The 27,883-nt window shown below is 44.7% G+C and overlaps 1 protein-coding gene across 1 annotated transcript; it reads right to left on the reverse strand.

Moving 5' to 3' along the window:
• Positions 1-436: 436 nt before the first annotated feature.
• Positions 437-27,238, reverse strand: LOC108920067 (follistatin-related protein 1-like). Its single transcript, XM_018728543.2, has 11 exons — positions 27,094-27,238; positions 26,859-26,915; positions 10,287-10,391; positions 9,207-9,336; positions 8,170-8,202; positions 7,408-7,538; positions 4,992-5,110; positions 3,793-3,905; positions 3,317-3,427; positions 2,898-2,998; positions 437-2,643 (listed from the first exon to the last, which is right to left on the reverse strand). Exons 2-11 carry the CDS (start codon positions 26,913-26,915, stop codon positions 2,602-2,604), a joined length of 942 nt encoding a protein of 313 aa, XP_018584059.1. The 5' UTR covers positions 27,094-27,238; the 3' UTR covers positions 437-2,601.
• Between the last annotated feature and the right edge of the window lie 645 nt (positions 27,239-27,883).

The following is a 27,883-nucleotide window of genomic DNA, read 5'->3' on the forward strand; positions in this document are numbered from 1 at the left end:
TTAAGGGTACTACACCCAGAGATGAGATGTGAACCTGCAACCTTTGGGTAAAAAGGCAGCAGCAGCTCTAACCACTACGCTACCAGGTGAATTACAGTGAAGTATTGAAGCCTTGAGCTTCACTGTAACCATTTTTTTCTTCTGCAACATTTTGGATTAACATCTGCACCACAGTATACCTTAATATGAGAACAGGCTACATATCATATGCAGTTGCACACTGTGCAAACACTGATGCCAGCAAACAGGCAGACACAGCATGTGTCATGCTTGTACACGCGGTGCCACAGTTGTAGCCTCGCGTGATATAAAACAGGCACGCAAGAGCAGCTCTCCCTACGGATCCACCCGAATACCAAAACATGCACAAACATCTTATGCTTTATGATCAATTAAAAAGAAATGTGCGGTGATGTCATGGACTCTGAAAGGTTAATCCAGTAGTTGTAATTTTATTTATTGGCATATATACCTCAAGTAGTTGTAATAAAAAATAGCGAAGGAACAATAGTAAAGTCTTACAGGAATACAAAATCCTTTCGTATCTTCCACACATTACAATGAAAGACAATCGTACACACATATATACACAACCACACGCACGTTCGTGACAAAGTAACGTACTGAAAAAGGACAAATTTGCAAGATGTACTTGTGCTGTTTCTAACTGTTGTCAATCTTCACTGCTTGGTGAGGACACCATCACTGCTATCGACTGGACGGTTAGGATTTTAAGGCACTAATAACCACACAATACACAAGTTGTAAGCAAGATTACGGTAAAAAACTAAAAGCATATAATCATGCATCTAAGCTGCAGTACATACTTTACAGCGGTTCTATTCTTTAAGAGTGATGTTTTGAGAACAAAGGTATAAAGTAGTTGCTGGGTCCAGAGTATTGCTTTCCCTGGAGAAATTGTACATTATCACAGATCGTACAGCAAACTTTGGTTTCAACACTACTGCCTCACATGTGGTTATGTGCCACTCGTTCATAACATGAACACATGCTTTTCCGTTTCAGTTTTGCCCTCCTTTTATGAATAACGATAATAAAAAATGTTAGTTAAAACTGTGTCCTTAAAATACAAGAATTTGACACTTAAAATGCACTTCAAGTCCTGTGCCAGTGATATTCATTAAGCTACGTGTTTAGGGTTAAAACAAGCACCAAAACTTGACTGAATATATTACAAATAAAGCAAGTAGAAATCGCTGCCTTACTTTAGCAACTTTTTAAAGGTAAGCATTGTGGCATTTCTCACATTAAAACTGAATAGTGTGTTTGAACTATATGCATATACTGTAGGTGCACAAGACATTGGAAGAAAATGTCAAGTAGTGTTAGTAAAATTGCTAAATATATTCTTAGTTTCAACAATGAGTCCCTATATGTGTAAGTGAAGCAGCTGATTTAAATGTTACTCCTTTTAAAGTAAAATGTAACAATTTGCTATTAGAGAATAATCCTACTAAAGCATTAAACATAGCACCCTTACCAAATGTCATGTCTTTTTTTCTTTTTTTTTTCTTTTTCTACTAAAGAGATGTCTGTGGTTCTGCTTCCATTCTACTTTGGTCGTCTCTTTGCATTAAAACAATATTTCATATGAAATAAACCATAATGTGACTTTAAGAGTTACAGTATATAATACAGTTTAATAATATGATCTTTCTTCAGAATTTATTCTGTAGCAACAATAGAACTAATTGTAAAACTCTCCCTGGCCTCAACCTAGACATACCATAATTAGCCTTATTTACAGTAGATCTTATCAGACCGATATGCACGCATACTCATCTATGCATTAACATGATCCATGCATTATCAGACAACAAAAGTCAAAGAGTTTTATACTGACGCATATCAGCCCTTAAAGCCAATGGCAGAGGTGGATCTAAATTTTCAGTCATGGCTTGCAGTGTCATGCCTGGACACAGACTCGTTACTAATTACTAATCTCTCAATCAGAGATTAGTATTTATCTACCCCCCAGCCTTTACCTGATGTTATACAATCGCCAGGTGTTCAGTACTGCTATAAAAGAGGAAAAAACTATGTCAGTAATGTAAAAAATTGCCTCCCCAGCAGCTATGACCTAGATAAGCTGCTGTTATCTGGAGCATTTGCTGTGAATGGCAGCTACAAAATAAAATTTCATTTACCTACACTGCACAGAGATTAATTTATTTTAAAAGAAAAATTAGAGAGGAATACTGCAGAAAAGTCTTTCTACATTGCTAGTGCTTTTTTTCCTATTCAAACATTTTTTCAAGCTAATCTAATGGAAAATCCTCAGACTGCAATGTGATGACGAGTTCTCCCAAGGTATGCAATGACAATGCCAAAGAGGTTACAGCACTTCACACAGGAACATAAAATAAAAGTAACTACACATCTAACAAACTGCAACAGGAACATAATAGTATATATATTTCTGAGGAACTGTAGTATTTAACAATTATAAAAAAAATAAAGAAACAACAACAATGATGCATTTTTTTTGCAACAGTACAAGTATTCAAGCTTCAGCCTGATAGTTTGGTGAAGTGACTGGAGCGTTCTCGCTCTTTCTTCTCACGCTTTCATTTGTCTTCATTAAACCTCCTTTGTGCTTCCCTTCATCTTCTCAGCTGTCTCCTGCAACACGCCATGTGTCAAACATAAACTTGGGTGTCACTGACTTCTGCTCACTACATTACAGTCAAGGAAAAAAGAAAAACCTTTGTCTAAATGATACATTACACGAACCTGTATCGATATATCAAGACATGCTATATTCAGTTTGAAATGAATCAATTCTAACTTGTTGATATAATACATTGTTTTAAGAGTCCGGAGTTAATACTCTCTGGCTGGTCCCTTTACCACCACAGAGCCCCAGCAACCCTGACCTGGTGCTTATTGAGCTCAGCCACCCGCCGGCCCCACTCTTCCTCTGTCATCTCTTGGTCAAGTCCGTCATCTTCCTCCACACCTGCCTTTTTGTCTTTACCTGATGGCAGGCAAATGAAGGGAACATGATCATCCAGAGCATGATTTTATACCAACAGTCCCTTGGTGAGGCTCCTTACAAGCAGTAATTGGGCTAAACTGAGTCTTATTTAATGATCCTTCAAAGTCTTTCAGATAAATCTTGAGAACAGCGTCCATAAGAAAAGAGCAGCTGCAAAAGTTTTTCTTTTTTTTTTTTTCAAACAGAAAAAAAAAAAAAACAGTAAATAGACAACAGATGTTGATTGCATTGTGTCCAGACCCAGAATAGGTGTACCAAGAGATGGGAAAGGATGGGGTTTGACCCAGGAAGCCTCACCATTGCAGGTCATGGCGGTGCACACCCAGTTCCCGCAGGCACACACACAGCGGTTGCACTCCACCTGCGTCTCCGCGCCATCCTCGTAGGTCTCGTCCTCAAGGGCACACTCTGCGAGTAGTGGAGGGGAGCATTGAGGTTCTGTGGGTGCTGCCTACGATTTGAACTACAACCATCACTTTCTTTCTCAATCTGACATGTACTACAGTAAGTGCTCTTGCCTGGAATCCTGCTTAGCTGAGCACAGAGTTACCGTATGTCAAGGCAGCAAGAAGCAGAGCCATTTCTGTGCTACCCTCCTCGCTCTTCATTTTTGGGCTAGGTGTTTGTAAAGCTTGGAGCAAGGTCATTACCCAATTTCTTCAGATTCAATGAGCGAAACATTTACATGTGACTTGTTACATCCAGCTAAAGTGTACACTGTAGTCATGTAATCTGACTGTGTGTACACATGTGTGTCTCTTCTGAAAGCTCACTTTTCTCTGGGGGGCTGAAGCCTGGCTTGAGGCAGTTGAGGAACTCATCAAAGCTCAGCTTCCAGTCAGCATTCTCATCTGAGAGTTCAATCAAGGCATCCACGCACATGCTCCTGTAAGAACACAAAGGATAAACATATTGCAAGCTGTCTTGCTGTTCAAGGATGCAATGAAAGTCCAACAGACTTGAGTTTCTTAGTTAATGGATTTCACACACTCAATTCTGAATACTAAGTCCAGACTTGGGATGGTTCAGATTGTTGCAGGAACAAACAAGAATGCACTGGTAGACACAGAATTCACCAAATGACACTGACCTTTTATGACAAACTGATGAGAAGCATAAGAAATGTACACACAAGCAAATGCTGATCTCAGCCCTATCAGTGCCCACACTGACAGTCCATCTAGAGAGACAGCTTTTTGCTGATCCTTCCTCTATCATTGCCCACCTTCGCAATCCTTTCAGGGGATTGACAGTTTAATGCTGATCTATCCATAATCCAAAAGCACGCTCCTTGCCAGCTGAGCTGGTGCAGGGCAGAAATGCTACTGCAGCACTTCTTGTTACGACATCACCATGTTCTTTGGGCATGGGGTCAGTGGAGTCAGCAATCATCATTAAATAATAAAAACAAGCATATTTGGAAGAAAACATTGCTCTCGGTGTCGAGGCAGGTCTGTCTGCCTCTAACCCAGAGAAAGACACCTTCATTGCTCACAATATATGAACCATTATCTTCACAACACATCACTGCAGTGTCAGCAATTCCTGCACATTCATCCAGGTTAAAGGGAGCAAAGGATCATCTACAAAACAATTGTGCTGCAGCCTTAAGAAGATTACCTAACTTTTGAAATAAACTAAACTGGAAAAAAGTACAATTCCATGCTATGGGTGTAAGGTACAATAAGATGACCGGTCAGGTGTTCTGGAGGTGTTGTCTCACATAATGACTTCGGGAACCTTGTAAATGTCTCTTAATATTGTAAGTCGCTTTGGAGAAAAGCGTCAGCTAAATGAATAAATGTAAATGTAAATTACATAACGTATATCTTCATGGATTTATTATTATGCCGTCTCTATGGTAGTAAAAAGCATGTATAAAACTGGTAAAAAATACAAGTATTACTTTAAATTAACATGCCAAGAAAGGCTCTGCCACATGGACCACGCTGCTGGTTCTGAGCTGACCCACCTGAGAAGGCGGTTGTTCTCCTCATCAGCATAGGATGTAACATTGATGGCCGTTTCATTGTGCAGAATGAACTTCAGGAACTCGGAGGAGTCTAGCTTTGAGTCTCCATTGTCGAAGTTCTGTAAAAGGACCACAATCATACCAGTGAAACATACAATCATTTTCCATTGAAAATGATAAAATAGGTTCCTAATAGAGCCCCTACGCTAACATTTACATTAAATTTACATTTATTCATTTAGCAGACGCTTTTCTCCAAACCGATGTACATCTCCAAGAAAATACAATTTGTGCATTACATTAGGAGAAAGAGAGACATAGTAGCAAACGTGATTCTTAAGTAAACCTAGTTTGTTTCTTTCCACTTTATGCACCGATGTTCATCGCTCGAGTTGGTGCGCAAAACTCAGGATAGACTAATTCTGATCACCTTCCTAATTTTTTATCTTTTAAATTTATGTTAAGGCTCTATAGCAATACAGATGAAAGACTCGCAACAAATTCCTGGCATAAGAGATCTACCCTATGAAAATCAGCAACTTTCTGGATTGAACACGTTGTGCCTACATTGATATATTGGCCACGTTGTGCCATTAAGATATAAAAGGTCAAGTTGTTTAACTGACTGTTGATTTGGTATGGCCATTTCAAACTGTTTCCTACAGCTACAAAACTATGAATAGAAAAAATTGGGTTCTACTGAGTAGTCTATCATCGATTTTCTAGGATTATACGGCAGCATAATTGAATGCAGGATGACGACAAGCGCTGCTTTTCATTCCTGCCTACACAAGGCCTGGGGGTTGGCCAAGGCACTGAGCTTCTCCACGAAGAAGGACGAGTATCATTGTAAACTGTCCTAATGTTCAGTCGTAAAGGTTTAGCAAAAATCATTTGGTTCCAAGATATTTTCCCAAGGTTAGATAATGTGTTATTTATTAATAGACACAGGCCCCGAAGACCATCTTTCAGTATGCTGCAGAGAGGATCCTGAGGTCAGAAAAGCAATCAATAAAGAGCAACGTTTCAAACTGTCATTATGCGGCATAGGTGACACGCCTTCTGTGATATTTATGGATTATGTGTGTTCTAAACGATAGATGGCTGGAAGCCAGAAATAAGATCAAGTACTCTTAGTCAGATCTGATTGTAACCTTTACTTCTCATAAAATAGGATGCGTGGCTAGGATTCACGGAGGAATTCCCAGGCTGCTGCACTGGTCATCACTCTAGAGAGCCCTCCGCAGCCATTGCACCATTGAAATCAGAGCTGTTACATGGGGAGTCTGCAGCCAGAGAGCATGCTGGGAACCTATGGGGTAGTAATGCAGTACTGTACGCCACAAGCAGTGGAGCTGCGAGACCTTTTAGACCTCAGCCTTTGCTTGTGAATGAAGAAATCTCCCATTCCACGACTTTCTGTCATGTTCCAGGGCTCCTCTGTCAGGGAACACAATCAAAGTGCTCCGCGTGCCCAAATATTCCAGCCAAACATCCCATCCAGGCTCTTCCGCACAACCACTGCTTTTCTTTTAAGCAAGGAAATGCATTTATGACTTTCATATGGTAGCTCTTCTGGCTGACTGCTGACCTGAATATTTGATGTAGTTCCTCTTCAGCACACAAAGTGGGGGGGCTCTTCAGAGATGACTTCAAGCCATTAAGAGCAATTGTTGCTCCCTGAGACATGTCTGAGTCGGCCACTGCATTAATGTTTCAGCCCAGACATTCAGGTTAAAGGCTTTAGAGGAATACGGCACAAGCCACCATGACTGGCGACATTTAGTATAGGGAATGTCTGTAGCTATAGATTTGTAATTACACCTTCTGGCACATGGTCCCAGACCTGGTAAACTCATGTTGCCCCTGCAAAGACTCATATGATCTGAATACCCATCTGTGTTTTTTTTTTTTCAATTTATTGATTTAGCTCACACTCTTGTACAAAACGACTCACACTGTTAAGCTACTTACAATTATTTTCTCATTTACACGGCTGGGTAATTTCTGCTGCAGCAGTTCAGGGTAAGTATGTTGCACAAGGATACTACAGCATGACTGGAACCACGCTTCTCTCCAGACAGCTCCACTCCAAATGTTATTCTCATGCTTGACCACCACATTATACTCCCACCATGCCCCACGCACACCCTTTGAATCTCGTAGTGGTGCTCCAGTGTCCTTTTACCCAAAAGAATGAAGAAAAATACCACCTGATGCTATAAAGCTGCATGAGCATTTTGTTGGATCTCATGACCTCAGTGAATAAGTCTATTTGCTATTATTTGCTATAAGGTACCAAAATAACACCCACATAAAACACGCTCATCGCAATATAAACACTACTTTATAAGATGACCCTTGCTTTAAGCTGCCTCTTCTTTGCTCCAGTGGCACACATGTGCCTCACACCTACCTTGAAGTACTTGAGTAGGATTTCTGAGAAGTTGGAGCCCTTGGAGAACCAGCCGTCGGGGACCACCTCCGCCTGCAACCACTCAATGATGCGGCTGCGCAGCTCATTGCGGTCGGCCAGGTAGCACGCAACTGCATGGGAACACGCAGACGAAGGAAGCATCACACCAATATGACTACGTGCAGGAAAGCCTTTAAGGGGCAGGCCCTGTCAGTCAGGCACCTGATGCCTAATCGCTGACAGCATGCTGAGTCACGGTCCAGTCCGGTGTCTGCCGTTGCAGATCTGATGACACACCGATCCTCCTGCTTGAGCTGTGCACACTGCATCTCCTTCACTCAGACAGAAGAAGTGGTAAGAAGCACTAGAGATCCATAAGGTCCCTATAAGCCAGTCACAATATGCTTCACTACACATCACTGAATTCCGTTTCGTCCGTATCTTCTCGTATCGCACAGAACTTTATGTGAATGGTTCCGCTCTAATGCTAAGGATCCTGTTACAATTCAGATAATACCTGCTATACACAACAATATGTACTTGACAGGAAGTTGCTATTGTAACTGTCCAACAGGGAAAATGATGACAAACTCAGTTTTTTTCAGGTTGTGTTTGCAGGAAGGGGTCCTTCAGTAATGAAGTCCTGTGATTGAGTAGGTTCCTTATACTAAATTTCTGTACAACAAAATGTTCACGTGTATGAATTGGGTGAAATGTGTGTGTTGCTTTGGATGCGCAGTGCTTTCAACAGTGATAACTTACTTGGTGTGGCAACCGCTGGGTCAGCTTTTTTCTCTGGAACAGAGACAAGAAAAAAGGAAATGGTTTCACTTGTTTGCAAAGCAGCAGGTCAACGACAATGAATGAGCATTTCTCCGAGTGCGCCCTCTCTTTCACCAGACCGCAAAAATCCTAGAAACTCCTGTACCCCACTGAGGAAAAACAGAGGAACTTTGTGCTGATTCTTGGACTCTGGACACTGTTGAGCTGAAAGGCTGGCAATGCCACACGATGTTTATGGCTTCATCCTTCGAGGTCACTCACGGCTCCGATAGAGTGATGTAATATGAAGTGATGTAATATGAAGTGGGTATCTAGTGATAATGTGTATAAAAATGGCCTGATAAATGTCCTTCTCTGTTCCTGGCACAATATCGACATAAGTAAAACAGATTAAAACTCACATGTCTACAAAAAATTTAATTTAAAATGCAAAGGACTTAAAGCAAGTTACATGTTAGGAAATACGACAGCAAAGAACATGTTATTTCGTGTATAAGGACCACAAAAAAATGGACTGATCTGTAAAGATAATGCACTTTCAAATGCCCCTCGGACTGTTCACTTTAAATTCACAGAAAGCAATATGTAATCATAGTGTCATATGCATTCATGGGGAGTAGCATTAGTAGGAGCATAAGGAGAACAATAAAGCGAGCAACGGTCACGGTGTCAGTCAACAGTAGCGTAACAACGTTTGCGTTTGTTTATTGTTGTATTGAAATAACTGTTGAATAGCCGGACTTCACTGCAGAGCGGTGCAGGTTTGAGGTGGAACTTTTCCAGAAGCAAGAACAACCACTTACAAAATAGGCAGATAAGGTTTTGTACAATCAAAATTTGGCTTTCGCTGCTCTGATTGTGTCGGTCTTTGACTACCTCCTTCCTGCATCCACACGCTCCGATCATGAATACTGCACTCTGTACTTCTGCACCCTGCATTTCCTTCCCCTTGGTCCTGCCTCCCGCTCCCCCAGCTAGCGCGTACATGTATACGGCAGCCCAGGTGAGCCACCTACCTTTGCAGTGTCCGTCGTGGGCCACCTGCACCTTCAGGCCCGTGAGGCAGGCGTCACGGTGAAGCTCGCAGTGGTTGCGGTACGTTTTGCCGTTGCTGCCACACACGGAGCGTTTGTGGGGTTTGCATTGCTGGAGACACAGGGCATAGTAGCCACAGCGTCAAGTTCACATGCAATGACTGTCCTGCAGGAGGCAACAGGGCAGGCCTACCCACAGCTGGCACGTTGGACGTTCGTTTATTTCTTTCTTTTTCTCTTAGTGAGCCCATTAATTCCTGACGCTAATCTGCTTGAAATGATGCAGGGATTTACAAGCCGTTTTGATGGTTTGGATGCAGCTGGAGGGATATGGCACACCCCCCGGGGTAATCAGCTGTCCTCCTGCACCACATCACCCTCCTCCCTGACACCGCCTGAAAATGCCTCCACTGCTTCTGCATGCGCTCACACGTCTCTGAGTTGTGAGACACGAAAAATTATGTTTGTGTGTCTCTGTGGCGAGGTCTGTGGTTGGGTGTATATATCTAAGCGTGTGTTTTACGCGATATGTGTGTATGTAAGCGTGTATATATGTAAGAAAGCAATATTCTCCAAGACGGCGCCGCGAATGGCTGCCTCGGTGTGGTGCCCTCCAGTACTTTTGTTGTTTTCGTTTATTTGTCCTGTTTTTAGTCACTTTTTTCCGACTACGGACCACTCCGTCCACCAGAAAGACCAGCTATAATAACAGTTTTTTCCCTCAGGCCATCACTCTCATGAAAAGTTAACACTCCCCTACGATCTCCTGTCAGTGCAATAATATCCAACCACTTTTTCTAATTTACTTCTTATTTATTCCCAGTTTTTAGTATTTATACTACTATTTATACTCTCGTGTTTGTATACTCCGCAAATACGTTATTTATTTATTCTGCGTCAGCTGTTTGTTGTCTGTACATACTGGAAGCATCTAGAGCCACAGCAAATTCCTTGTGTGCATCAGCACACTTGGCCAATAAAAGTAATTCTGATCATTCTTCTAAATGTAAGGATGCGTGAGCTGCCGTGTAAATCTGTGTGTGCATTTGCACCGAGGCTCACCTCAATGCACAGACACGTGGGTTCCCCTTTCTCCGTCATGGCACACTCTCTGCCTGCTCCACAGAAGACATTGGCACACACCTGGGATTTGGTCTTCACCTCCTCCTGAGATGGAGAGGAGCGCTCGGACATCAGGAATATAACGAAATCTACAGTTGTTCGTAATGTCACTGATGCCTGTATCTCATGATTCTGACATCTTCAGAAATGAAGAATAACAACTGAACTATTAAATATAGACACTGTGGAAATGTTTTAGGAGAGATATTCCTTCTGTAAATTTATCCCTGGCATCAGATTTGGGGGAATTAAAGACTGGCTCATGCTGATCGAGACAAGGCTGTAATTAGTTTGTCCTTTGGCTCCATCTAGTGGTGAACTCAAAAAGAACTCAACTATCTTCCATCTTCCAAACACACACTATTTGCAGAGAAATACTGGCAGACATCAGGACTGCTCACATAACACCTCCCTATTAATGAGCAGTGTAATTAGACACAAGGCAAACATTCAATATTGTACAATACAAAAGACATATGTTAATACAGAAAGTGAACACAAGGTGGCGCTCTCATACTGTTTCCTTCACCGTTGACGCAACACAACATACTTTTACATACAACAAAAGCATGATACACACCAGTCAAAAAAATGGACTTCAGGAAATTTTTAACTAATATTGCTCTTGTTTCGGTTAATATGTGGACTCGCAAAGTTCTTCATGAAGTTTTTAGCTTGGTGCAGAAATGTGTCCTACGTGTGCCAATGGCCTGAGGCACAACTGCACACAGTACATAGGCTCTAACTCACACACACACACACACACACACACACACACACACACACACACACACACACACACACACACTTGGTCCCGATGTGCCACGCTCGGGCGTGAGGAGCATGCTGCTCTATTACTTCCAAATGTCATCACGAGACCCAAACCCCTGAGCGACCACAGGGGGCCACACGTGAGGCCTGTGACCCCTCTTGAGGTTTACGCCTTTGTCCAAGTGTGAGCATTCATGGGCGCCGCTGTTGTCTAACAAAGTGCTGACACACACTCGCACAAGCTGAGCCACACGCTTCCACAAAACGCACGGCAGACTTTAGAGACCGCATAGCCAGGGCTTTCTCTTTTACATCTCGCTACAGACTCACTAAGAGATGCTGTGAAAGGAGTTACACGGGGCCCCGACTAGTTGCGCTTTACCGCGGTGGCCCTCTTCAAAGCATGAGGCCAGAGGTCGGAACGTGGCCTTTTCACAACGGCGAACAACCATTCAAGTGCTGAGAAATTTTAGGATGTTAACACGCGCGATGAATTGCCGAACCGACCTCTCCACTGACATCACATTAAGAGGTGTTCTCCGTGAAAATTACTCTGAGTAAAAAGCACCAAGCTTCTTGTTTTCAGTGATTTCCAGGGAAGGACACACGGCGTTGCTCGAAATGGCAAAACACGCATCTCCGTGCGCTCTGTTAGGAATGCTGTAGAACAAGGTGACGTGACATGTCACCATGGAGACGATGTGTGTGGATTTTGGGAAGCAAAGACTCATACCTCAGTGAACGGGGGCTGCAGTCTCCCCCAGAATGGGACCTGCCCTTGGAATCACTCAACTCCCAACTCCAGTCATGCAGTAAGGAAACAGGAGCCTTCTGTAGCGTTTAAAATTTAACCAGTTCAAACCCAAAATAGGGGTCAACGTACGATGAGAGTGGAAATCCACTGATTTTGTGAAGGAGTGCATAACACAAACAAACATGGTCCTTTTCCCTGGGAGATGCAGGTAGGACAGATGTACAGAGACCTGGAGTCGACCCAAAAGGACTCGTGCTTTTTCCCTGTGTCCATCTGCAGGACGGCAAGCCCAGAGCAAATACGGCGGCAAAGGAGCACGGCTGCCAACATCCTAAATACGAGAACCTCAGGGAAATAAAGACATGTTGTCAGGATATTCAACAGATCTTTAGTGCGAAAAACCAAAGTACGGACAAAGTGTCAGGCCCCTCAGCGTCCCCGTAACATCACGTCGTGTGATAATGTGAACCCAGCGGTACAGCCATGTTTCATTCGCCTGACCGGCCCACTTCCTCTTCTGCGAGCCGCCCCCACCGCTGGCTCTGCGATGAAGTCAACGCTCCCGCAAACTGGGCTAATAGGAAACAGATGGGGGACGCATTCCAGTGAAATGAGCGAGGAGCGCAGAGAGGGGCCTGAGCACAAAGAGCAGGGTGGAGCAGCTTCACGAGGACCTCGCCGGGCTTGCTGCAAACACACCATGTCTGTCCTGCCCCTGATCCCGCTGGACCCTGCGTTCCACCGATCGTGCTCATGTGTTCAGGGTCACCGCTGCCTGCAGGTAGCAAGAGTCGGATCCAGCTCTCACAATCCCTGGGGAGTCTCCGCGAGCCGGCAGAATGGGGCTATTGTGTAAAGCAGGGCTGAAAAAGAACCGAGCCCTGTATTTAGAAGAAAGCAACGCCGGTTGTGTCGCTACATAGTAATCTTAACCAGGCACTAAAAGTACTATTTGAGAGAACAGTTTCCGGGATAAGCTCTGGACTACCGTGACCTTGAACTAGACAAGCGGTTGTTGATAATGGATGAATGATGAATGAATGAATACATTCATGTTTATGTTTTATATTCCGAACCTAAAATATTGATTCCTCAGTGAGAAAATCGGCTTTAGAGTTGTACCCCATAATTCTCCCAAGGACAAGCTATTTTGACATTTTGAGTCAGAGGCGATTTCTATCTTTACGACTGCCAAAGTACAGTAAAGATCTTCAAACTAGAGCCAAAAACTGGGCACTTGCAAGCTTAAAAATCTCTTTTCTGGCCAAAATGTTTCAGCAAATGAAGGTGAGGTGGTGTAGCGATGGGCTGGAGGACGAGAGCGCGTTCTTGCACCGATCGAGGAGGGAAGATGGGTGGAGAAGAGCGACCTCAATTTCTCGGGAGCTGCAGCTTCACTGGCCTACAAACAAGAAGTGGAAATGCCAACCAAATGATACACAGCTATGGTCACTTTTGCTATTTCTTCTTTCCTCTTGGCACATTTTACTTTACTGATTACAGTCCTAAGGATATGTTTACCCCCTGATGTTTGCTCCCTAGTTAACCTCCCCAATTCTGCAACCCTCTTTAGTGGAAAACACAGTTCAGAGAGATGTGTGCATGACCCAGAATGGCCCCCGAACCCGGAGCTCACATCGTGAGGGAGGACAGCAAAATTCAGCAGTAAAGGAACTCATCCTAACACATTTGACTGTGGTTTGTGGTGCTTTTTACCCCTGAAGACCGTCTGCACTCATCATTGTGGCCGTGAGAAGGTGTAACCTGCATGACCTCTGCACTGATCTTCCGAGAGCAGCGACAATGGCCTGCTGGGATACGGCCTGTTCTTCCGGCTGCTCTCCGAGCGGGAAATCGCACTGAATATTGGACCTTTGTTGAGCTGCAACCTGAAGTGCATTCCCAAACCCCAAGCCTTGACTAAATGTTCACTTCTGTGTCTTCAATTGCCCTTGAAAAGTATGAATAAAACTGTAAATGAGCTCAAGTTTTTCAGTCTGCCGAGCAATTAATTTTGGGTGGCTGCTCTGAGATGACTCAGCGCAGAGCACATTTCACTTCTGCTGTATCCTTCTCCATTTTCCAAAGCACATTCTCAGCCCATCAGCAAACAGACTCCACTGAACAGGACAGGAAGGATGGGACTGGGGAGACCTGTGTACACTTCATGAACAAAGACATTCCCGGGGTCGGACCCATCCAAGGTACTTACCAAGTACCAGTTTTATGATCTCAGTGGTGCTCAGCAAAGACACTCTGCTCTTTCTTACCTGAAAAAATGCAACAAAGACCTAACCATCTACTTAGGTCAGGCCAGCGTGATACAAGAGGAGGTGCTACTCGGGTAATGGAGTCAGCTGAACCCTTCTCTAACCTTCACAAACCTTCTCTTCTACAGGGTCTTTGCAGCAGGCAACAACTTGATATGTATCTGTTTGAGGGCCATTGGATTAGGAAGGCCAAACACTAAAGGTAAACAGGGCCTTGTGTAGATGTACGAAAAACAGTTATGAACTGAAGGAACATGACAAACGGGACCTTTTCCTGACGTGTGCAGGGCACTGCGGACAGCTGGGATGAAGATACCATGGTGAATTTCGATCCTATCTACTGTGCATAGGGCCTATATTTTCCAAAACAGAAAAAGAAAAAAAAACAAACATCTCAGCTGAGCTAACACAAAGAGCTCCTCGGAGAGCACATTCTGCACAATGTGCAGGCGCTCCTTCCTAATGTGTTGCATTACTGTTAATAGCATCCATTATCAGTGACTGCAAGCAGCCTGTAGCGGTTCTCCCAGCGTTACTCTCTTATTAAGGCAATATTGTTTTTTTATTTCTTGGTCTTAAGTCATGGTCTACAGAACACAACATCTTGCACTAAGTGTAAAACTCATCCTTTTCTATTAACGCACTGCATTCAGGCAACAGCAATCGCTGCAAAAATCCTCAAAGTGCGGTTTTACTCCAACCGATACACCCCGAGCGGTCGACTCCAGCGAGCTCACAGCATGCCTTGCAGCTCTGTCAGACCTGGGGCGTTTTATAAGACAACCTGACTCCTCAGGCACGGTCCCATGGGCCCTGTTTACACGACGGGAGATGTTTCCTTCCTGTTTCACAGAGGACAGGGAACCAGCAGGTTTGAGACGCAATTAGAGTGAAAGGCGGGAGAGCGGTTTCGATGCGTGATGCCAGCTTCTGATTGGTTCCGCAGACTGCCAGACCGGGCTGTGTGACAACAAACAGAAAACAAGGCCTCCGTCACTCACAGCGGTACAGCAAACACGCGTGTAGGGAAGGGGGCTGTTCTCTCTTGACGCAGCCAAGGCCGACATGTACGGCAGTCTGCTGGGTGGAGCACCGTGGGAATGTGTGTCCAGTTCCCGGTTGTGCCCCAGTCCACTTCTGGACAGATCTCACCCACATTGTACATTCAGCTCTCATCCTGTGCAAGTCCATGTCTGATATAGTAACCTGGTTCTTCCAAAGCAGGATGAAGTCAATCAAAGGGTCCCAAAAAGGCATTTAGTCCTCTATTGCTCTAACACGGTGTGTGCTGCTTGACACCCAGAGAAAGAGGCCTGACACTTTTTTTTAAATGCGAAAAGCTCTGCCTATTTTTCTCTCTGGCATTCTTAACAAGCCATCTATGATATGTGCTTAGGGGGAATTAGAGAAAGGCTCCCGTTTGAGCGTGTATGTTTGTGTACGTGTGTCTGTAGGGCTCTTGTGTTTAGGTGTGTCCATAAAAAATACGAAGTCATTCGGCAAAATGAGCAACTGAGGAGGCACTTTGTAACTGTCCTCGATTATTGCCGAGGGGAGTCCAAAAACACATTAACATGACAAACACTGGCTGTGAGCGAATGAGCGAAACTTATAATGTACCTGGCTTTGGCCAACAGAAATGTATCATCAGAATTAGAGAGGGAAGAAAATGGACCCAGTGCTAATTAGCTCTCGGGCTCAACATGCACACTGGCTTCATTCTAGCCTACAGTGTAAAAAGTCGGTAATTAATCTAAGCACCATGTACACACTTTACAAAAAGCTCCCGGTAACCCATCTATTTGTTTTCAGGCTAGTTTTACATTTGTTTCATTTATGTAAGTGTTTGTAAACTCTTCTAAATACTCAAGTTGCAACCTTTACCACTGAATTTGTGGATCTTTCTGTTTTCACACAGACCTTCCTGACATTTCCAAGGTGATGCTGAGCACAGATACGCTCAAACGATCAACACTACTTCACATATTAGTGCTTTCTTGACCACTGCAATCACACAAACTAATGTCAAATTACTAACTAGGAAAGAAAGGAACATAGTTTTCCTCCTGTTTCAGTACTTGTATATGTCCCATTTTTTGATGGAATCAAGTCTTGGGTTGTGTAAAGCCCAACACTACCCTGACCTACTCTATTGGGACTGCAGCCCATTCTGAGGACAGTGTGGTTGTGGGAATGTGGGTAAGGGAGGATGGGGGGTGGGGGATTTGTATTTATCAAACGCTGGGCCAAGGAGAAAGCATGGGGTCTGTTTGCGCCCTCGGAGAAGAATGCGGTGCCTGTCTAGACGGCCTCCTGCCCCTCGGTGTGCGAGTCTTTAGACACGTGAGCATTCTGGAACCTGGGGCCCGGGCCAGGGAGGCAAACACTGAGGCTCACAGTCTGGGTACAACAAGCAGACTCTGGAGCACCTCAGCACTGCACACATACAGCTCATCCATACAGCCTTCACCTTCCACAATAGGAAGAGCACGTATTTAACACACTCTCTCACACACACACACACACACGACTATCCACAAAACAGCAGTCACAAGAATAACACATTAGGCTGGACACAAGTATGACCACAGTATACCATGTCACACCATAAAGACTGTCCGCAAAGTGTTTCATTAAAAAACATGGACAAAAAGACACTGCTTTTTTGCACATTCTTCCCATCTGTGCTAATACTCAAACAGGGCCCACATTCCTGGGATTCCACTGCGGGACAGCCGACCGCTCAGGGATAATCGGCTCGGGGGCCGTGCTGTGTGGAGTGACGCCACTGGACACACACTGTAACCAAAATTCTAAGCACAGAACTTGCTCACTTGTCTCTGTCACACACATATGCCTTTAAACAAAACTCATGCATGCTAACATGCGCTTGCATGTCCTCACACGCAACTCGGCGAACTCAGACAGACTCGCATGCTGTCACACACTCAGACAGGCAAAGAGAAACAGACACACTGAAACAACACTGAACCAAAGCAGACAGAGACTGATGCCAGTCAACATGCCAGTGGTTCCCTGTGAACCCTTTGGTCAGGCATCAAGTGCCATCGAGCTACATGCTCCACTCCAGAGAACTCTGAGAACATCCCAAAAAAGCCGTCCGCGTTCACTGTGCGCATGACTCCACTCGCTTCTGAGGATAGAGGCTGCGAAAAAGAGTGAAGAGGAGGAATACGTGGATCCCAGTCTTGTTCAAAATATCACACTGCACAACCTTCCTGCTGCAGCACGATGACACACCAGGTGAAAGTCAGCGTTTCTCATCATTGCATGTTTTGTGCAAAAACCCTGCAATAACTGAAACACTGAGTTTAACTCCAGTGTTTTACATGCGAAATAAATGCAACCCCATAGTACTACATACCCAACAATGATTCGGTACATCATAATGATTGCAGAGCACAGATAAAAGCCCTGTTTGAAAGTAAAGAAGTACACAATGTGTAACTCCACAAGGCCCACAAATTACACACGGCCTCTCACACAAGATGCGAACAAAGCCATTCTTGTGCCCACAATGACCCACACAAGTCATTTCTGTGGCCGTATGTAAGGGCCTGTTACTGAAGAAGGCACCTCTACTCTTGTGTGCTGGAGATTAAAATCAATATGCCTGCGAAGCTCAAGATGCTGAAGCGGCAGAGTGAGGTGGTCGATACCGCCGTTGTCTGACGGATATTCGGGATGTGTGCCGTGAACTGTGAAACACGTCATTGACACCGACATGTCGCCAACGAAATTCAGAATGCAACTTTCAGTCCTAGAACCGCTCAGTGGCTGGCAGCCGGCGCTGCTGGCATCCCTGTGGAGGAAGACCAACACAGCGCACAGAGACGTAGCCTGCGGCCCAGGAGCTCCGTGGGACGTCCTCTGCTCTGTCTCTACTGCCTGTTCCCGTGACCCACGAGAGATCGCCCGCTGCCTGACGCACGTGTTATTGCGGAGGCCCACAAAGGCAAATGGACGCACTCAAGGTCAGCGCGAAGCTCTCAAAGGCAGCGGCACTAATGGAACTCTTACATCATTTCCACCGCGTTCTGTGGACTAAAAAAAAACCAGAGACACTACAGGCCTGAAACACGGATGTGAGCTAAATGGCTGTGATCGATCTCTCTCGGGTTTCTTCAGCATGATGTCATGACCATTAGTGCACTTGCGACCAACTCACACGCTGTAGGGTGGAACACTGGAAATTTTGGGCTCATTTATGCTTTTCCTACACAGGTGGGCTACTTTACACATTCCTGCTTTTAAAGAAGAAAAAACAGAATAATAAGACTTCTTCACTCTCCTCAAGGATGTTTCGCTCTACTGTTTTCATCTTATGTTCTTGAGATGGGGGATCTCCTCATGTCGCTTCCATATGAAAAAATGTACAGCAGAATGAAAATGAGCTCAGGTGCCCCCACTGCACATAACATTTCCTAATTAACAGTCAACCCTGTAACCAAAACTGCAAGAGGCAATAAGAACAATGTATTCTGTACGAGAGCACAAATGGAAATATGGGTATCGTTCGGCTGCAGAAGCTCTGAAAAACAGCTATTCAGAGTAGAAGTATGTTTACGTGTGTCAGGACGAAGGAGGGTTCAAAGAACGGCTTTTTAAAGCATCCTTTTTAAGCCCCTCCCACTCTAGAGGTCTTTTTGAGTCATTCACACACACACCAATCCCTCTGCAATTAATGATTCAGCAACAACCTGGCAGTTACTTCAAACGGCGTGCGAAATAGAGATACGCTTGAATGAATATCCGGCCTCGTGTTTTTCTCTCATTCTGTGTGTCATCTGCGAAGTGTTCGCAGCGTGCTTTCCATACTGCGCCACTCAATTGCTCCTAAAGTAATTCTTCAGAAGCCTTTCAAAGTGCTCAGCTTCCAGAGCGCTCTCTGAATGGGGCGACAAAGAGGCAGTGGAGCTCAAAGGGCCCAATTAACTGTATTTCAGGCTCTTGCTGGGAAGGGACACCAGGAATGTCTTCAAAGCGTGGTGGCCCTCACTCTACAGATGGGCTTCAGAGACATCACGGATGGCCCTCCTACACGTCAGACCCTGAGGCCTGAGGGGAGGAGAATGATCACACCCTGCCTCTCAAAAAGACAGGGGCACCAACTCTGCAGGTGGCTACTGGCAGACATCCCCTGCGCCCCTACCCCCCTTCCCCTGCACAGATTTCTAAACACACAGTGCGTTTAGAGAGAGAGAAGAGGCGAGTCCTGAAGAGAAAGGCACCATTAACAAAGGTCTGAACACATCTGCAAGCAGTTAAATGGCTACACAGATAAACACAGTGCTCCCACCCCTCTGGGCCCATATGCACAATGACACAATGATACACCCCACCCCCTTCCCCGAATACCTCGACTGCCCCACAATGACACACTCTTCCCAAGCAGTTCTTCCCTTGTGCACAGTATGGCCACCAGCTGCTGCTGCCCCTTGTGTACAGGGTGGCAGCTCTAAGTGGTGGAGTAAGAGATGCCCCCTTTGTGTGTAAACCATCTCTTCTTGTCTTGTTCACTCAACTGATTTCTTGTTTCTCTCTTCAGATATAGATGGTAAGAGACTGGAAAACCAGAACTGCAGCTAGGAGGGCTGTTGCTGTTGTACTGCAAACATGGTACTTAACCCAATGAACTTTGGTGCCCCAACATATATGTGGATAAAATGTGCAGCAGTGACCTGTAAGCCATTTGGGTAAGACTGTCTGCTAAACAACTAAATAATTCACTATGATGTGAACCTCTCTGCAAAGCAGAGGGAGGGGAGAGAACCAGCCATTTTATGTCAATGCCTGCCATGATCTCCATAGTCAGAGCTCTTGGGTAATGGCTGACCAGCACCGCAGAGGAATGCACGCTTACTCACAGGGCTGCAATCTCTGGCACAATTCTCTCGTTACAGTCTTGTGATGGGAAGAAACACACATACAAAAACAGCCCAAACACCCTTTCCTGTTGCTCCAGCTACTGATACTTCACTTGCAGAAGACAGAAGTTCTTCACTTCCCACCTCCCAACCGCTCCAGCAGATCCAGGATGAAATCTGCTCAACAGTCTGAAGTATGTAGGACTTCCACCGTCATCTGCTTACTGGTGTTACTTAATGTCAGTGATGACCAGTTTGTGACCAATGACACTTGACTGTCCCTTCTCTTCACAGTGTGCTCATCTATCATGCCCATAAGCTAGAGGAACTGGCCACCAATGTCCACCAGAAACAAAAAGCTATTGTCCATTTTCCACTGAAGACTATCTCACCTACAAACAACCTGCAAATGTCACCCTGCTTTAATACCTGCAAGACTTACTCTAAGGAGCATAAATATTGTTTACTACCTTCTACGTGTAGCACTTTTCTTTACCCTACAGTGGCACTGCCACAACCCTGCACAGTTTTTCTACTTCACCTCTTTATTGCACTGCATTTCACCTCCGGTCATTTTCACTTATTGTCCCTGGCTTTGACTATTAAGTGACAAAATGTAAAAGAAATTCAATATTAAGTTAAGATATTCCAGTTAAGAATAATCCTCCCTCCCACTGGGTCCCGGTTTCCTGAGTTAGCAAATTCACATTATATAACCGTTCTGATAATTAATTTCAGTCTTAAAATGCAAATTGCTTCCCTCATTCTACAGACAGCTCGCTTTGGCTGCATATACAGCTTAAAAACTCCTCTAGCTGTCTTCAGCTCTGCTCTAACAAAGGGAGAAGATTCATTACTCAGGGCATTCAATGTGATTAATCGCCTTCTGCCCTAAACTGGTCTGGCGCCTGGCACTGGGAACGAGCGCTATCGCCGTTTCTCACCAAGGCAGAATTAGACTAACCCCTCCACAGCTGAAGAAGGCTTCTGCCACATGAGCATGTGGTAGATGCAGTGTGACAGTGAGGTAGGCATGGAAAACGGCGACAAGCACAACTCATTCTTTAAATTAACTGGGACAGCTGGTAGCATAGTGGTTAGAGTGAGACAGCTGGTAGTGTAGTGGTTAAAGCTGCTGCCTCTGGACCCAAAGGTTGTATGTTTGAGCCCCACTTCTGGTTGTAGTAACTTTCAAGAAAGTACTTACCCTAAACTGCTCCAGTAAAATTACCCAGCTGTATGAATGGGCAAATAATTGTAAGCTTGTGATAATTGTATCCTTAACACTGTAAGATGCTTTGGGGAAAAAGTATCAGCTAAATGAATAAATGTGAATTAGGCCTCTGAGAAGTTAGTGCTGCTGTGTGGTGTGTTGTCCTGCTGTCACCAGAAGCTAGCTCTTGAGAACAATCACAGAGCATGAGGTCATAAAACACAGCAACAAAAAGCATGGTAAGTCTCTCAACATACCCACATAGACCCCCTCTGTGGAGTCAATGACCAGGGGTGGGTGTGACCAGCTGTGAACCCAACTATCTCAGGTGTTCAGCTCAGCTGCCTGTACTCAAAGTTGTCCAGCTGGCCTCTGTTAAAGCCCCTCATTGGCCCTCTGTTCCATCAGACTGAGCAGACACAGACAGCTGGCCTCCTGCCCTTTGTCATCTGACAGATTGGTTCCCTTTCATCCCAGGAAGTGGGGTCTGAACCTCTATGTGAAAGGCACATACACAAAACACAACTCTCACAAACTGCAGTGAGAATTAAAAAAGAAGTCATCCTAAGTAAACAGGCACAGAACAGCTGGTAGTGCAGTGCTTACAGCTGTTGCCTTTAGACCCACAGGTTCAATCCCACCTGCAAATGTAATATCCTTGAGCAAGGTACTGACCCTGAGTTGCTCCAGTAAAATTACCCAGCTATACAGAAGGATAAATGATTATAAACAGTTCAACATTGTCAGTTGCTTCACAAAAAACAACAGCTAAATGTAAGAACACATGAACTGAAGTGAATTTATTCAATAACTTTTCATTGCAATATGTTTGCTCCTCTGTTTTTGTCATAAAAGCATAAAAACTCATCTAAACTTCCCAGATGTAAGACTTTGGGCTGTGTGAGTCAACATCTCCCAACCATTAGCTGTGACAGCTGAAGGAGGCTGTGGCCTTTGAAGCCATCGTGATGGGAACAGCTGGCCCTTGTGTGTGCAGACATTTACCTTGTAATTTCACACTGAAGTGCTCCGTTAAAAAGGATCCCATCATCATCAAAACTCTGCACACCCAAACAGTTTGTGTGTCTCTCTTGTGACTCCAAAATGGAGGACGGGCGGCAGAGAGGCCCCTCTCCAACAGAGCTCGGCTATTTTTAGCACAGCTTCAGGAGCACAACACGCTACCTTTCAGTGAAGCGTGCTGCACAGAGCCAGAAGAGTTACAAGAATCATGTTAATGTAAGCATTAGATCATAGTTCGGAGCCCTGGGGGAAGGTGGGGGTACTGGCACTGGCTGCCCAGACTATGTGTGGGAACAGCACTGAAAAAACAACCACTTTGGCTCCTGTGACGCCACGTTGAGGCTGACCACATTAGGTTGACTGCATTTTGCGTTTAACAGCAGTGTTGTCTTCTTGTGACTGCTCCTGGCTGCAGGAGCGAAAAACAGCACCGCGTTTTTAATAGCACGAGATGCCGACTGGGTGGAGAAATTCCTTTGTACGTGAGGCAGCCGAGACAAAGGTCTGCCTCATGGAGAAAAAGAACAGGCAGAGCGCTTCCTGTTGCCTACTGCCTCACGTGGCCTCCATCTTTTCAACACAGGAGGTGCATGAACAAGGAGGGAGGAAACAAGTGCTGCAGGCTGTGATCTCTTCGGCCCCGGGGGTATTGACCCTCCGAGGAGCAGGCTGGTGACTCAAAAAGCACAGTTATTCTGAGAGCTGCTCCCACTGTGCCACTCAAAGAGAGATCCTTCTACAGCGAACATCTCAGATGGCACAGCTCTGTGACAAGTGCTTGAGTCTCTTGATGCATCTTCTCTCTCCACCTTTTTCTCAACATGCCTTTTCTTTTCTATAATATTCCCTTTATTTCTCATCTGTTTTTGGCTCCCTTTTTCTTCACCTTTCTTCCACTCTGCATCCATCTGCTTACTCTGTGGATTCTTTTTATGTCTTAATTGGTGTCACTTCGGTCAGTTCACTGACTTCTTTGTCTCCCCCTTTCTTCCCAGCATTCCAGAACATTCTGGGGCTCCGAGCTTCAAAGCTAATGAAAGCATAAATATTTTGTTGCATAAACTGAGACAGAGTGTACAAATACTGCATGATATTAGCATGTCTTGGATGTTCTGAGGGTTACTTGGCACTTCCCCAACAAGAGTCCCTAATTACAACAAGCATAAAAAAGAAAAACATATTACATGGCACAAAAACAAGATACTGAACGATCTTCAATGCCAAATGTTTTTCAGAGACTAACATAAGCACAAGTTCCACTAGACAGACATTTAATGAAAACGACAAGTCATAGGTAGGAGGTGGCTCCCCATGAACACGTCCTTCTATGGTCTAGCAACCATCTTATTAACTACTTGCAAATCTTCCCAGAATGGTATCAACTTCTCAAGGCTGTCAAACTCAAGTATGTTATCTGGTGATGTGGCACAGTTATCTTTGAATTGCAAGAGTTCTTTCTCTTTCAATATGGTGCACAGTGGTAGCAGTGTGGAGTTTTTAATAATTTATAATCTCCTGACAGCTACAGATTAAAAAGGCATCAGAATATGTCAATATAATCGCTCTAGACAAGGCTAGAGCAACACAAGTGCCTGTCATATGACAGGTCCAATTTACTCTCTGCCTTTCCACTTAAAGGTCTTCGTATGCTAAATTTGACCTTTTTTGGTTAATGGCAGTTTCTCCACAAACAGACTATGAATTATTTTACCATTTGCAACAGGTAATGGAAAATGTTGGTATTTGACATCCTAATTAATGTGCCTAATTGAGGTTATGGAATATATAACTGTTGCAATATGCTACGACTATTGTTTGAAGCTCATGGAGAACGAATCAGTCTTGTCCTAAAACCATGTGTGAAAATTTTGGACAAGAAATAATCAGAACAAAACCATGTAAAAACAAAATATGACTCAATGTTGATTAGTGCCGTGAACAACCACACGACTTTCATGCGTTCCTGCAGCCAGTCTGGTTTCATTTAGACCAAGTCACCCAGACAGAGCATCTCTTCTGCTGTGCATGTTCTTCAGCTACAGAAGGAAAAACTTTCAGTCATGAAGAAATCAGGGCAAATTTTAATGCTGAAAGCAAGTATTTGTTTTAGTGCTGAGAGAATGGTTTCTAGCACCCCAAAAGGAAGATGGGACTGAGTAACCAGTAAGTAACCAGTGGTAGGGCACCAGTGTAGGCAACTCCAAACCATCTCAGATGCATCCTACACATTACTTGCATTTACTAGAACACAAAGGCCTCTCAAGCATGAAACCTGCCATTGTGTGGTAGGCATGGACCTGCCAGAATTCCCCATTTCTAACAACACCCTGAACTGTTCAGCAGAAACTGGGTGTCTGTTTGCAACAAGCTGACCTTCAGATAGAGGTCCCAAGAGGAACGAGAAGTCAAGCAAATCTTCAGGAGTAACTGGCTCAGTCCAGACCCTGAAAAGATTCTGCTTATCCCTTGGGCATCTGTGACCCTCAACCCTTGCTTTTTTAATACATTCCTTGCTTTTGCATTAGTACATGTCTATAGAGCCTTGAGTCTCTTAGAGAGCTGCATCAAAGGAGCAACGGTTTTCTGCTCTGACCATGACACTGCTGAGCAGTGAAGTCAGAAATTACATTATTGCTGAGGAATATCACCTCTAGCCACACAGTTTTACAATGGCTTTTCAACTTTGAGAGGTACAGCCCTTACTTAGCTTGTGACTGCATTATCTGGTTTTACAATGAGCACATTGCATTGTCATTCTACACCTAATTCAAACAATGTAAGACAAGATGTTTAGTACTTTGCTGTGTTATAACACAATTTCACAACATGATTCTTCTAAAATCCATCAGTAACACGCTTTTTTCATTAGCTCACTGTGCTTTGATCTGGTGAACAGAAAAACCAAAGAAATGGATGTACTGCATGTGCCATAAAGTAATTCAACACCAATTTATGGCACTACATAGCCAAAATGACATCCACACAGAATGTCTCACTCCAGCAAATCAGAATACATTTTCTTTGTGCTAGGACATGCTGGAGTAGGACACCTGATACTATCAGCCACTGCTGTTGCTGGTCAGACAGCACATGGCTAAATGGGACTTACATTGTCATTCATTTCAGCTTTCCTGTGTTTTTTCTTAAGTTAATTCATAGGTATTTGACCTCAGCTCTTACAACCTGAATAATGCAAGGAACAAAGTAAGCCTGATTACCTTGGTTTAGGATATGAGACCACACAGCACAGCTACTCCCCAAAGCCATACCTTTAGCCCTACTGGTTTAATTGACTGGTCGAAATCTCTGACAGTGCATGGAAGAACATTATTCTTCATCTGAAACCAAACCCTCAGTATGCAAACAGGTGTTCAACAGCTGTTTGATTTAGTGAGAGAGCGACACGCACCCAGTGTAAGTTATTCAGTCATTGCAGAGCCCTGACAGCGTCTGACTGAATGAACATGTTTGTGGAATGGCCACCGTAATGTTACACCACTGCACGGTGACACAAACACACACACAGCAGCTGCATTTGCGCAGAGGTGTTGGGGACCTCCCGCGCACCCACCATGCCCCTCGATCTAACAAATGCCACTGCTGCAGGCAAATGTTTTTCCATCCCCCCTGGCTTTCACACCTAGAGTCACTGGGGTGGCCTCTGATCACCACACAACGAGTCCATTACCAGAATAAACAGTGTAAAGCAGCTGAGACTTTGAGCCTGTGATCAGTCTGCACTGGAGATGGTCCTGCCGTGTGTGTTTGTCTCTTTCTGTTTCCTCAAAGGAGCAGCCAGAGAACCACAGATGTTGAAGTGTGACTTGGCAGAGGGCTCAGAAATACCCTTACCAAGGTAGTGTGTACTCTTACCATGGTACTCTTAGCAAACAGGCACACTATTGAAACATGTTTTGCAACAGATTGTGAAATTCAGAAATGTTCCACTGAAAACCGTGAAATACATGCTACCGCGGTTCCGAAAATTCTTAAATGCGAAATGAACCGGGCGCATCTGTTGTGAACGCAACATTTTAAACCCAAACTGCTTCTTAAACCGCGCTTTAACATCTTTTGAAGCCGCCACGCTGTGCTACCCTGTGACTTCCAAGTTCGATCATAGACGCATTCATGAAAACTCATCCTTCAGTTATGTTACACCAGAGGTGACCTTCACTAGCCGTGCTGCTTTCCATTAAAACCTGAAACAAAGAAATGAAGCAGATTAGACGTGTACCCGTGTCCCTGTGGGGAGAAACACACGGGTATCTGAGCCTGAGGTGTGCACTTCCAGGGAAACATCTGTCCCTCTGCAGACTGCAGTCAGGCTCAGACACCAAGGGCTCAAAAGTTCTTTTTTAACCATACGTTCGTTTTGATTGGTGGATCCTCACGCTCCGTTCGCCTTTAAGACACCGCACGTACCAAGGGATGAGTGAAAAAAATCCAACACAAGTTAGCTAGGCTTTAAAATCATGACGACGTCCAGTTGGTACCGCGCTCATAAACCGGCGGTTGCGCACATTACGTTGGAAAATATCGTAACGCCACACACCGCAAACTTTGAGGTATAATAAAGTCATAAAAACGTACCTCTGCGTGACAGCAGGCGACCGCCAGGAGAAGAAACACGCAGATACTTCGCAACATCTACGAAGAAGAAGAAGAAGAAGAAGAAGAAGAAGAAGAATAAGAGACACACACGACTGAGGCTGAGCATCTGACACAACAGCAAATCCTCGTGCCGCGCTTCTTATAAGGTTACACTGCTTTGTTTTTGTGCTTTTTTGTAGCTGGGAAACACATTTCCCTTCGCTCGGGTTCTTACCGTGATCGAAGGCTCACTTGGGAGGAAGGAGAGGAGTGGAGAAGAGAGGAGAGGAGGAGCAGCAGATGTGTGAAAATGCGAGGCGCTCCGAGGAACCCGACTCTCCGTCTCCGTCTCTCCTCCTCGGCTGACGCGCTGACCAATGAGAAGCGGCCGAGCCGAGAGCTCGAGCGCGCCGAGGAGAACTTCTCGCACGAGCCGCCGCGTCTCGTCGAGCGTCTCTGCCGCGCTTCTCTGAACGAATGAATCCTCGTGCAGAGATAAGACGTCTCCTTGTTTATATGTAATTTTTTCTCTCCCGAAGAAGGAGAACAAAGAGATGCGAGAATGTTCAAGACAAGAGCGCACAGGAGCTATAGAAAGTGTGAGAGCTTCCTGACCTACAAAAATGTGTTGTACTGCTGTCTACTCTCAATCCAGGTCACAGCAAGAAGAGAAAAAAAAAAATCCCTGCTGCTTCTCTCCTGCGCTGCTGGAGAAGCCGGCCTTGATGGAAGCTGCTCCGCATGAAATCCTGGGCTGGGCGTTGTGTGAAAATATTTTGTGTACTAGTATGAAATGTTTAGTGTGTTTAGTTTGAAAGCCTGCTTTGCAAGTATTGATAGCACCCAAGTGGTGGTCCACCATGGCACGGAACAGCGCGGTGAGCTGGGCTCATTTCCTCACCGGACGTGACCCATGCAAAAATCTTTTAGTTTTCACCTGGGGGCACTAGCTGGTCTAGTGTGTTAAGGCCTTTGTCTTGTACTCTCAAGGTTATCTGTTGCAATCCCACTCCTGCTGTAGTACC

This window comes from Scleropages formosus, chromosome 14 (assembly GCF_900964775.1).
Source record: "Scleropages formosus chromosome 14, fSclFor1.1, whole genome shotgun sequence".
NCBI classification, from domain to species: domain Eukaryota; kingdom Metazoa; phylum Chordata; class Actinopteri; order Osteoglossiformes; family Osteoglossidae; genus Scleropages; species Scleropages formosus.